At 38.9% G+C, this 12209-nt stretch overlaps 1 protein-coding gene across 1 annotated transcript in view; it reads left to right on the forward strand.

Moving 5' to 3' along the window:
* Positions 1–12209, forward strand: part of elapor1 (endosome-lysosome associated apoptosis and autophagy regulator 1) — a 136376-nt gene that overhangs the window by 84236 nt on the left and 39931 nt on the right. Inside the window, exons 12-14 of the mRNA XM_028798082.2 lie at positions 2375–2480; positions 2893–3030; positions 8001–8255. Coding sequence (XP_028653915.1) covers positions 2375–2480; positions 2893–3030; positions 8001–8255 — 499 coding nt within the window. The remainder of the gene's footprint in view (positions 1–2374; positions 2481–2892; positions 3031–8000; positions 8256–12209) is intronic.

Below are 12209 nucleotides of genomic sequence, written 5' to 3' on the forward strand. Positions count from 1 at the left end.
TGTGTGACACCTTGGTAGCAAAACACCTTTTTATAGCCCATCAATATGTACTAACCCAGCTGACATCAATTTGCACAGATAGGAGGTGGAATTACTTTCTAACTACTTGTCGATTTCAGCTGGTTCATTGCCTTTCCTTACTTTGGTGTACTGCTTTTCCTTAGCATGTTCAATACTTTTTCCCTGTGTCATTCCATGTTATTACACATAACTTTATTAATGGCCTTTAATGTTGTAAATTCTTTATATTTGTGGATTTCTTGCATTAATACCAATGTCTGGCAAGAATTTTGTATGAATAGCTTTATTGGAAATACTCTTACTGAAAAGAATGTTGACACATTCAATACTTATTTCCCCCACTGTATATGCAATCAATATCTTCTTCTTCTTCTTTTGGCTGCTCCCGTTAGGGGATGCCATAGCGGATCATCTTCTTCCATATCTTTCTGTCCTCTGCATCTTGTTCTGTTACACCCATCACCTGCATGTCCTCTAATATTACATCCATAAACCTTCACTTAGGCCTTCCTCTTTCCTCTTCCCTGGCAGCTCTATCCTTAGCATCCTTCTCCAAATATACCCAGCATATGTCTATATATATATATATATATATATATATATATATATATATATATATATATATATATATATATATATATATATATATATATACATATGTATATATATATATATATTTATTGTGGCAAGCGGCTGGGGGTGGCACCCAGCCGGGATGCCTGGAAGGACCAGAGGAGGGATTACGCTTCCTCCAGCCCACGAGGGGGTGACCGCCCTGGTGGCTTTTGGGGACCACGGGAACTGAGCTTGGAAGCTCAACCCTATAGGGGCCCGTGGTCAATCCCAGGGTGTGCCCCAATGCCTGTGGAGCCCTGGCCCTCAGCACTTCCGCCACACCTGGAAGTGCTGGGGGGAAGAAGATCAGGGACACCAGGGTGCACAGCCAGTACTTCTGCCACACTTGGGAGTTCCGGCGGAAGCTAATTGGGAGGCACCTGGAGCATGTCCGGGTGGGGATAAAAGGGGCCGCCTCCCTCCATTCGATGGCTGGAGTCGGGTGGAAGAGGACAGAGCTCAGAGGATAGGAGTGGAGGTGGTTAGGAAGAAGGAGAAGAGGCATTGTGTGAAGGGCCTGGACTTTGGGGTGATTGGTGCTGCAGCACTGGGTTTGTGTGTGTAAATAATTGTAAATTAACGTGTTGTGGTGCTTTAAAATCATGTCTACATGTCTGTGTCCGGGCTGTTCCCCACAATATATATATATATATATATATATTTATATATATATATATATATGCAATCAATGTATAATGGCTAATTTAATAAGGTCATTACTGTACTGATTTGGCATTTGTGATTGAAGGCCTAGGCCTATATACTGAGCTTATTAAATCACTTTCCTGGTGCTGGAAATAACAAATATTCACATTACATCTTGAAAACTGATTGAGCATCAATAGACAGACTTAAAGCTGAAATAATACCTCTTTGTGCTTTAGTACATGGGTTATTAAGTATTATTTTAAGTAGGAGTGAAAAGGATAATTTGGAGAAATCCACAGACAGAATGATCGTTAGTTTTTTAGGACAAAGTAATAGCTGAGATGTCAAGCCCACTTGCAAAAACAAAAAAGGCTAAATGTCTATAGGTTGTGATTTATTCTCAACCTTTTTACTGTCATGACCAACTTTTTCACGTACAAGTGTCTTAGTGATCATCAAGTGTTTGGTGGGATCCACCTTGCTGAATCGAGGGCGATCGTTAGAGTGGGAAGGGCATCAGACGCAAGCACCCAAAAGTGGGGTTGTGACCCACTGATCTAAAGTGAAGTGTTTTTCTTTGTAAATTTTAAAAACTAGACCAGATTTTGCTTTTTGTCTCGGTGTATCGCTATCCTTGTGTTAAATTTAATCCAGGATTTCTACACTTTAGATAATAACAGAAAACAAAATACTTTTAAATTGTGTTCTTGATGCTGTTATCTAATACTCCTGTTTTAAAAAGCAAGATGTCCTAGTCCTAGTGTTTGGGGTCACTTCAAAATAGTAGATATTAAATACATGATAAAGTGTCATGATGGGATAACTTTTCCACTTTCCCTCTTTCCACTGTGTCTTTTTTGCCTCTGTTGCTTTTTATTTCTTAATGAGTCTTCCTGTTTCAAATGCCAGTCTTGTGCCACTTGCGTACTGTGCCATCACCCTATACTGTAGATGTATAGATTTTGAACTTTCCCACAGTGGGTGTCATTGTCATCCTGATGATAGAGCAGGAATATCTGCCTCTGACAATGCTTCTTCTTCTTCGTCTACTACTACTACTACTGACATCTACCTGATGCTATTTTAACAGATCTCCACATTCTGTTTCTGATGAATTCTTGAACAGTGAGCTGGCAAGGGTAACATTTGTCTTTGAAACCATATGCAGCGGCGACTGCAAGTTTTACTTTATGGCGGTAAGATCTGTTGTTCATTATTTTGTACAGCAGCCTCTGTAGTGGAGACAATCATATAAAAGTGCTTTCAGAAAATATTCAAACATCATCACTTTCACATTTTATTATGTTGCAGTCTTATTCTAAAATCATTTAAATTTCTGTAGCAATATTTACGGAATAAATTTGGTATTTTTCAAGTCTTTACAATTGGTGTATATGTTAATTTGCCACATAAAATTGTGTCCTAAAGTCAAGTGTAAACTAAATCAACCTCTTTTGTTCACATTGATTATGTGCTGCCATAGGGTGCTTGTAGATAAAATACACTGGATGGAAACATTTTTAATACCTGTAAAATATCTGAGGATGTCTTTCTTGATCTGCTGATTATTTTTCATTATTCCAAGCTCCCTTCTTTCACTTTCCACAGGGTACGAATGAAAGGCATACCAATTCAGTTGAACAGTGGAGCGACTCTGCTTTCAAACAGTCTTATACATACATTGTGACTTCTAACTACACAACAAGCTTTACCTGGGCATTTCAGCGTACAAAAAGCCAATCTATGGTAAGGTGCATGAAAATAATATCAGAGAATTCTTAGCCTTTTTTTTTTGGGTGAAAATACAGAGGGAGAATGACATGTGAGTCATTTCTTTGGTTTCCTTACACAAAATGCATTATTGTAACATATTAATATAATGCTACCAACAGCATACTGATAGAGAGAGAGGGAGAGGTTAATCACTAAGTAATCAAAATCATAACTGCTCAAAGCAAAAGAACGCAGAGCCACCAAGAAAGTTATTGGCACCCTTCCTCCTGGAATGCTTTGAACTAAATGGATGTCTACTTGAGGCCCATGTCTGCATTTAGAACCTAAATATTCTGAGGTCTGGCTTTCCTTTTGACACCAAGGAGTACAATTTGCATTTATGTATTTGGCTAATTCCTTTATCCAAGGCAACATAAAACATTTGAGATACAATTGGTTCCAAATGGAATACAGGCGGGGCGGCACGGTGGCGCAGTGGGTAGCGCTGCTGCCTCGCAGTTGGGTGATCTGGGGACCCGGGTTCGCTTCCCGGGTCCTCCCTGCGTGGAGTTTGCATGTTCTCCCCGTGTCTGCGTGGGTTTCCTCCGGGCGCTCCGGTTTCCTCCCACAGTCCAAAGACATGCTGGTTAGGTGGATTGGCGATTCTAAATTGGCCCTAGTGTGTGCTTGGTGTGTGGGTGTGTTTGTGTGTGTCCTGCGGTGGGTTGGCACCCTGCCCAGGATTGGTTCCTGCCTTGTGCCCTGTGTTGGCTGGGATTGGCTCCAGCAGACCCCCGTGACCCTGTGTTCGGATTCAGCGGGTTGGAAAATGGATGGATGAATGGATGGAATACAGGCAGGTGAAGTGACTTGCTCATGGTCACACAGTGTCAGTAGTAGCATTTGAACCCACAACCCACTACAGTACATTGCCTGAATAGTAGGCAACTAATGCAAGAAATGTTTCACAAGCAAAGAGAAAGTAATGGTGGCAGCAGACAGCTAATTCAGGTGCTAATAAATAAATAGGGCATTACTTCCAACAGGGTGCCAATCAACAAAGGGTTACACTTCTGATGAATGTTGGATAATGACAGTCTGAGAGATACATAAACAACAGAGCTGCCTAAATGCTGCAGCAAGAATATGAAATACCACCTACTTGCATAATGGCGGTCATTCAGTACTATAATATTATAGCAATAGCACATATTTGGTTTGTCTTCTATGTTAACATTTGATTAATATCATTTTTGTCAATGCCTGTGTGGTTTCTCTGTATTGTAAAGAGGACAACAAAAATACCAAATTGAGGTTGGCTCTGGTGAGTTTCTTTTGATCATTGGGATGTTTTTAAGGATTACAAATTAACTTGAAAAAGGTGGGTGTGAAGCATTTGAAACTCAATGCAAAATAACCTTGGTGAAGTAAGCATGACTGATGAAGAGCGTTTCCAGCATTGAAGGAATGTACATCTACCAGAAACAAGAGTGTGGCTCAGGGAAAACAATTGACGGCACCTCCAATTATCCCTAGGATGTATTGACCGCATGAACTCTAATTATAGTGGACAATGAAGTTTTAACTTTCTGAACTGTTCTGGGTGTATATTGTTACTTTTGGCATGCTGATCACAAAAGTCAAATTTTCCTGTCAGATACCATTCTATTGCAATTGCCTAGTTTTGTAATTGAGACCAAAAATATTGGTACTCTACCACTGTTTAAAAAGAATATACAAAACAACTACTACAGATGGAACATGTCTGGTGATCTAAACGTAGTTGCACTGCTACAAGGAATGCAACTTGGATATATCAATTACTGGAATGTGACAGCCATGCTAAGTAGTCTCGTTAGGTTAAGAAGAACTTGGCTGCATTTGGTTCCAGGACAGAAAAGTACATAAACCACGTGTTGACCCAACAAGAATGTTTTTGCCTCCTCTTCATATAAACCTTGGACTGATGAAGAATTTTGTGAAAGCGTTATACAAGTAATGTAAAGGATTTTGATATTTGATGTATTTGTTTCCATGAATAACTGGCACCAGGATTAAGGAAGGCATTTTTGTTCGTCCACAAATCATAGACAATATCAGTGGCAAGCAATTCAAAGAACTGCTAGTTGGGCTGGGGTAAATCACATGGAAGACATTCAAGTATGTTGTTAAGAATTTTCTTGACATCTACAGAGCAGCAAACTATGTCAGTCTGGTTGATAACATGCTTCAGGCATACAAAATCATGATGTGCAACATTTTGCTAAAGATTAATCTTCTACATTCACACTTGGAATTCTTCCCTGCTAATCTTGGTGCAGTCAGTGTTAAACAAGGTGAAAGATTTTGGCAGGACATTGCAATGATGGAAAAACGGAATTAGAATCCATCAGTACTGGCTGACTGTTGTTGGACACTGAAATGAGAAGCATCAGATGCTGAGTAAAAGTGGAAATCAGGAGCAAAATATTTTTAGCTCAATTGAACTAATGTAATTTTTCAGCATCATTAAGTGATTAAACACGCTAAATTCAATAAATATTAATGTCATATTTCTCAAAATTTCTACGTGCTAAGTCTGGAATTATACTGTATTTGGATTCAGCTTGAAGCCCACTGTCATAATCATTAAAGAATTTTTCAAGAAGCATAACTCCAGAGTTAATGGCAGGAGAAGTTGTCTGTACAGTTTTGGGAGGCTGTTCATCATTGGACTGCCATTTGACCATTGAACCCTCACAATCAGGCTGGTCTGCTTTATAAATGTCTTATATGCTTAAGACAGTATCATCAAACAGAGTGTTTTATGTGTTGTGTATGGCTTGGTTAGTTGTTATGGGGAGGCTTTACAGTATAACTGTTTGGTTGTAAACCGTGATATTTCATTTTATCATTTTCTTAAACGCCTGTTGTTGGTGTGAACTTTAGCAGGTAATCAGAGGACTGAGGGGCTTTAGAGCATCTTGATACCTAATTTTAAAGTGTACAAATTCAGTGGTTGATCCGATACCTGTAAAATTCAGGATTTGCTGCAATGTCACCATCCTTCATACTAACACACACAATCCCAAGTGTTTACATGTGCAACGGCATGACCAGCCACACAGTAGAAGGCTGTTGCAGTAGATTCCATGCAGTCAACAATCCTGAATTGGCCTGCCGAGCTGTTAAATGAGGTGGGGAGCTGGCTCTCTATCTCCTCTTTGTTCCTTCTGCCAGATGAGATGTTGCTTTATAATACTCGCTGTCACCCACAAGGAGTCTTTGTCTGAATGTATCATTTTTATCCCTCATTGGCATATCATATGACTAAGTTAATTTTCTTCCTTTCTGTCACCTTGAGGTGTTGCCCTTGGATTCCCCTGCTTCAGCAGATAATATTGATTTCTGTACCCCTGTATAGATGGCTTCTGGCTCCAAGTCACTCTGCAATAAACAGTCAGGTTTAAGCCTTGGAATATCAAAGTTGATTTCACATCAGCTAGAGCCGAGGAAACTGCTCTATATTTCAAATAGCTGTATAGACTATGACATTACTGTCCCTTTATAAGAAGTTTATGAAATGCTATCACAAATATAATCAGGTGTGACTAGGCGAGCTTTTCTTAATTTAGGATAATTCATATTTTTACACTTTGTTATAGCCCAACAGTAGTCCGTGTCCCTGAAGCCAGCTTTACCATCAGACCAGTTAAACAAGAACCTCTAAAGCTTGCCCACTTCCTAGCTCTAAAAAAAAATATTGTGGCTTTTGGAAACTTTTATACTCCTCAGTCACCTGATATTGATGTAATAGTTAGAATAGAATTATGTTTCTAGACTTCTCTAGCGCCTTCAACACAATCCAACCTCTGCTCCATAGGGACAAGCTGACAGAGATGGGAGTAGATTCATTCCTAGTGGCATGGATCGTGGACTATCTTAAAGACAGACCTCAGTATGTGCGTCTTGGGAACTGCACGTCTGACATTGTGGTCAGCAACACAGGAGCGCCACAGGGGACTGTACTTTCTCCGGTCCTGTTCAGCCTATATACATCGGACTTCCAATACAACTCGGAGTCCTGCCATGTGCAAAAGTTCGCTGACGACACTGCTATCGTGGGCTGCATCAGGAATGGGCTGGAGGAGGAGTATAGGGACCTAATCAATGACTTTGTTAAATGGTGCGACTCAAACCACCTACACCTGAACACCAGCAAAACCAAGGAGCTGGTGGTGGATTTTAGGAGGCCCAGACCCCTCATTGAACCAGTGATCATCAAAGGTGACTGTGTGCAGATGCTGCAGATGTTCTATCAGACGGTTGTGGCGAGCGCCCTCTTCTACGCAGTGGTGTGCTGGGGAGGCAGCATTAAGAGGAAAGACGCCTCATGCCTGGACAAACTGGTGAGGAAGGCAAGCTCTATTGTTGGCATGGAGCTGGACAGTTTAACATCTGTGGCAGAGAGAAGGGCGCTCAGCAGGCTCCTATCAATTATGGAGAATCCACTGCATCCACTTAATAGTATCATCTCCAGACAGAAGAGCAGCTTCAGCGACAGACTGCTGTCACTGTCCTGCTCCACTGACAGATTGAGGAGATCGTTCCTCCCCCAAACTATCCGACTCTTTAATTCCACACGGGGGGGGGGTAAACGTTAACATTTAACATTATACATAGTTATTGTCTGTTTTTCACCTGCATTATTATCATTCTTTAATTTAATATTATTTATTGTATCAGTATGCTGCTGCTGAAGAATGTGAATTTCCCATTGGGATTAATAAAGTCTATCTATCTATCTATCTATCTATCTATCTATCTATCTATCTATCTATCTATCTATCTATCTATCTATCTATCTATCTATCTATCTATCTATCTATCTATCTATCTATCTATCTATCTATCTATCTATCTATCTATCTATCTATCTATCTATCTATCTATCTATCTATCTATCTATCTATCTATCTAATTGAAATATGTATTAATTTGTAAATGTTTGTAATGTCTTTTAGGAAAGAAAATTCAACAGTGATATGGCGAAAATCTACTTCATTAACGTGACAAATGTGGTAAATGGTGTGGCGTCACGGTGTCGTCACTGTGCTCTGGGCTCATCACAATCATGTGTCCCCTGCCCTGCAGGACACTACATAGAGGTGGACACTGGTACCTGCCACCAATGCCCTTCTAACACCTTCCTCAACCTGGAGCATCCGTATGGACCCAAGGCATGTCTTCCTTGTGGAGATCACACAAAAAGCAACCTGGTAGGTGGAATGTTATCAACTTTTGGAGTCCAAATTCAGTTCTTTTTCATCTGTGGCTCAAATCTGTAGAAGTTACATTTGAAATGAAAGGCATTCAGTTTAGGCAGATACATTCTTGGGATAAAGAGAATATATAAAAAGCTGCATTTTTAAGAACTAATAGTTTCTCTCACAGTAGCATATGTAGAGTTTAAACTATAATAAAAGCAATGTCCAGAATAGATAGATAGATAGATAGATAGGTGTTACTATATATGTCCCTAGGGGGGAATTTATGTTTCTACAAAGCTCAAGAAATATTATAAAAAACAACAACAGCAAAATTACGAAGAAGAAGTAAACTCCTGACTTGTCTGAAGCATCACTATCAGTAAGAAATGTGTACAGTATGGAGTTAGAGTTCTTATAAGACTTAATAGAACTAGTGTGCAGAAACTGCGGGGAGGGAGGTGGGTTCATCGCTTGATTAAATAGGCTTTACAGGTTTATAGGGTCAATAAATGGGGCACTCAGCAGGCATGAATGTGATAGCCATTGTGGCAGATATGGCAGCTAATAATGTAACTGACTGAAATTCAACATGAACAACTCAGAACGACTCTAACTGTAGTTGATGGAGGTAAAATGTTGTGTCTTCAGCTCCATAATAAATGTTGAAAGTGAGTCTGTTTGTCACTGCAGAGTTTAGGAGAAAGTGATACAATGGCTGTTCAGTAGTTTTTTTTAATTCTAGGAATTATGAGATAGCCAGTATCATGATATATAATATGGTATATAGCCATTAATTTATAAGTATTCATCCATCCACTTACTGAAACGGCTTAATTGATTTTTTAGGGACATAATGCATAATGAAACATACTGTAATAGGAGAAACAATCTTAATACATAATTCGCCTGCCTCCTCACTCACTCACTCACGTCCGTCCGAAGCCGAACGCGCAGTCACCTTCTGCGCACGTCTGAAGCCGAATGCACAGTCGCCTTCTGCGCAGCTGCCCGAAAAACCTTACGAGACCGACATCCAACCCCAACATCGTGGCAGGCGGTGGATTTACGGCTGCAAAAATTCAAAGAGAAAGGCAACTTCGATTAAAGCTCTAGAGGCCTGAAAGGCGATTTCGACTACAGCTCGATGCCTAATTACGCATTTTGATTCAATTACACATTCATTCAATACACCTATATCAGATTTGTGGTGCTTATACTTATTACTATTCCATATTGTACTGGAATATTCATCATTCAATATTATACTATAGGCCTGGAAAATTCATCAACTAACAGTACAAGCCTGTACAGTAATGAGTAAAGCGGACTACAATCATTACAAAACAACTTCTTCATTACTTATCATTTGTTCTTCATACACTGCTGACACAAACTCGTGTCCGTTTCATCTTACGTTGTTGAAACGGCTCTTTGTCTAGTATCTTATAATTCATTAGTGGAAATAAAAGAAAAGGCCATAAGCCCCAAGAAAGACTTGACCATTTTTAAGTAGATTATTGTAAAACACTTAAAACTATAAAATAAATTCTTTAATTCAAATTCAGTAATAATCAAGAAAACAAGACTAACAAATAAAAAGTCAAAATTCAAAATATAGAGATTATTTGGCAAAAAAGGACAAACACTAACTATAGCCCAAAATTCAAATATAGTATACAAAAAGGGACAAAATTTTAAATTACAGCAATAATTCAGCAAAAAGTCTGAATTAGGGTAAGCCACCCTAATTTGGGGTGTTCATAGGAAATGTACTGATTTACTTTTTGAGGTAGAAGAACATAATAAACAAGAACAATTGCATTAAATGTATGAAATATCAAAATGTGTGCTTCAATTTAAATATTTAAAGTCTAAATATTTTCTATTGTTAAAGAAACAAAATATAAAATAGCATCATATATGTAATAACTGAACTTGAAATAATCTAAAACAATACTCCACATACTTATGTTTGAAATTTCTCATTTTTAACCTTCCATGATCCATAGCCTTGAAATAGAATAAAACAACACTCCATATGCCTACATTACCTATTCCCATTTTTTCAAAGTATTGTGAAAAGGAATAAACGTGACCCCTCTTATCCCATTAGGGGTTGAACCCTTGGAGTTGGTTGATATGACATGCACACTTTCAAGTTCTTCTGATTATCTTTACTGGGTATAACTATCGCTTTACTCATTATCATATAAGTATAATTTCCTGAACAAAATATGTTCCCAAAATTGCCAAAAATGAGGATTTTTCAGGTCTATTAGGCCAAAATGGAGGAAAGGGGGTCCAAAAGAGCCCAACTTCTTGCATAGCTAGATATCAAGACGAGTTGAATGGTATATCATATGTGGGGTTTTTCTCATACTGGTGAGTCAGAAGATACTGCACAAAAAAACTGAAGTGATTTCAAAGTTTTCATAAGTAATTCTTTTGAACACAAATAATCCAAGTAAAAAGAATAGGCCAAAATTTGAAGACACAATAGTAATTATCAATTGATGAGTGAACCACCTGAGTTAAGTTCTTTGAAAATGTGGAAATTTTCAGGAATTTCAGCAAACTCCTTGAAATGCACCAAAGTCAGTGGAAATGTAGATACTAAAACTAGTTTTAAGTGGAATATAATAGTGCAGTGGTCTTTTAGTTGTCCCTGCGGGTTAGGGAAGTGTCTGTCAACTATGTTGGACCAATTATTGTTTCCAAAAATATGACCTGAGCTGTGAGTCTGCACTGCTGATCACTGTAACACTGTGCCTCCCTGAGATCAGTTATACTCCAAGTCCAAAATATTTAGAGTCGTATCTCTTCTTGTGTCTTATGAGCTCTTATCACTATGGCTAACAAACATGGTGCCCATCACATTCTAGGTATCTGTTATGAGATTAGCCATTGACTGCTTGGCAACAAAAACTGTGAGTAGACTAGATTTGGGTTCAAGAATCAGTGGGTTGGCAACTGGTCAGTTTTAGCGGTTAGTTTCACTTCTTAGGTACTGTGTATAGGCCCATCTGACTGACATATGGCTGTTCAATTCAAACATTATTCTTGAGTGGACGATCATTGCAAAGCATGTGTTATGGGACCATCAAATATGATAAGTGACCTTCTCAAGATGTGTATGACAAAATTGTGAGGAGATAAATGTTATTATGAAGCCTTTAGTTGCTGAGCTTCTTAGTGTAATTTCTTAAGAAAACAATAATAGTTACAGACAGGGCCAGCTCTAATCATAGGCCAAGTTGACACAAGCCTAGGAATTCCTTGACTTTAGGGGCACCAAAGCCTATTCAAGTGCCTCCCTTACCCGTACTATTACATGTAACGTGCTAATGTCCAAGGTGGATGAACCCCCTTTCTCTTTGATTTCACATGCGTCTGTGAGCGTGCCCCATTCTCCTAGGGAGACCAAACTCACTGTTCAATGTCATCTACGAATCATGGGAGTTTTCACTCACCACTGCCATGTAGGCTTCTGCCAACACTGACTGCAAGTTTCTGTGTGGCAGACTCTACTAACATTAAAAATATACTGTAGATGCAAAAAAAGCATACAGCTGAATTACCAAGGATTTTACCAGCAACAGGAATACATGAATGTTGAAACAGGAACTGGAAAGAAGGCCTTATGGTCAAGTCTGCAAGGACTTGCTTCATCCAAAGTACCTTACATGGCTCAAAAGCCTCCCTACACGGACTAGCTGTTGGAACCAGGATGAAAACATGGCTTGTGCAGTGGACAAAATAAAAAAAGTCAAAGACCAGGTATGGCAAGCTGAATTCACATTTAGAGATATCTTAAAATGCATTTTAAAATACCTTGATATGCATTTTAGATATATTTAATGTATCTTTCATAATTATCGTGTGTAATTTTTTGTTCTTTTCAGTTGTAGTGACAACTGAAGAAATCAAATCTGAGGTGCACATACTGAAATCACACATCAAATG

The sequence above is a fragment of the Erpetoichthys calabaricus genome, chromosome 3 (genome assembly GCF_900747795.2).
Source record: "Erpetoichthys calabaricus chromosome 3, fErpCal1.3, whole genome shotgun sequence".
Lineage (NCBI taxonomy): Eukaryota > Metazoa > Chordata > Cladistia > Polypteriformes > Polypteridae > Erpetoichthys > Erpetoichthys calabaricus.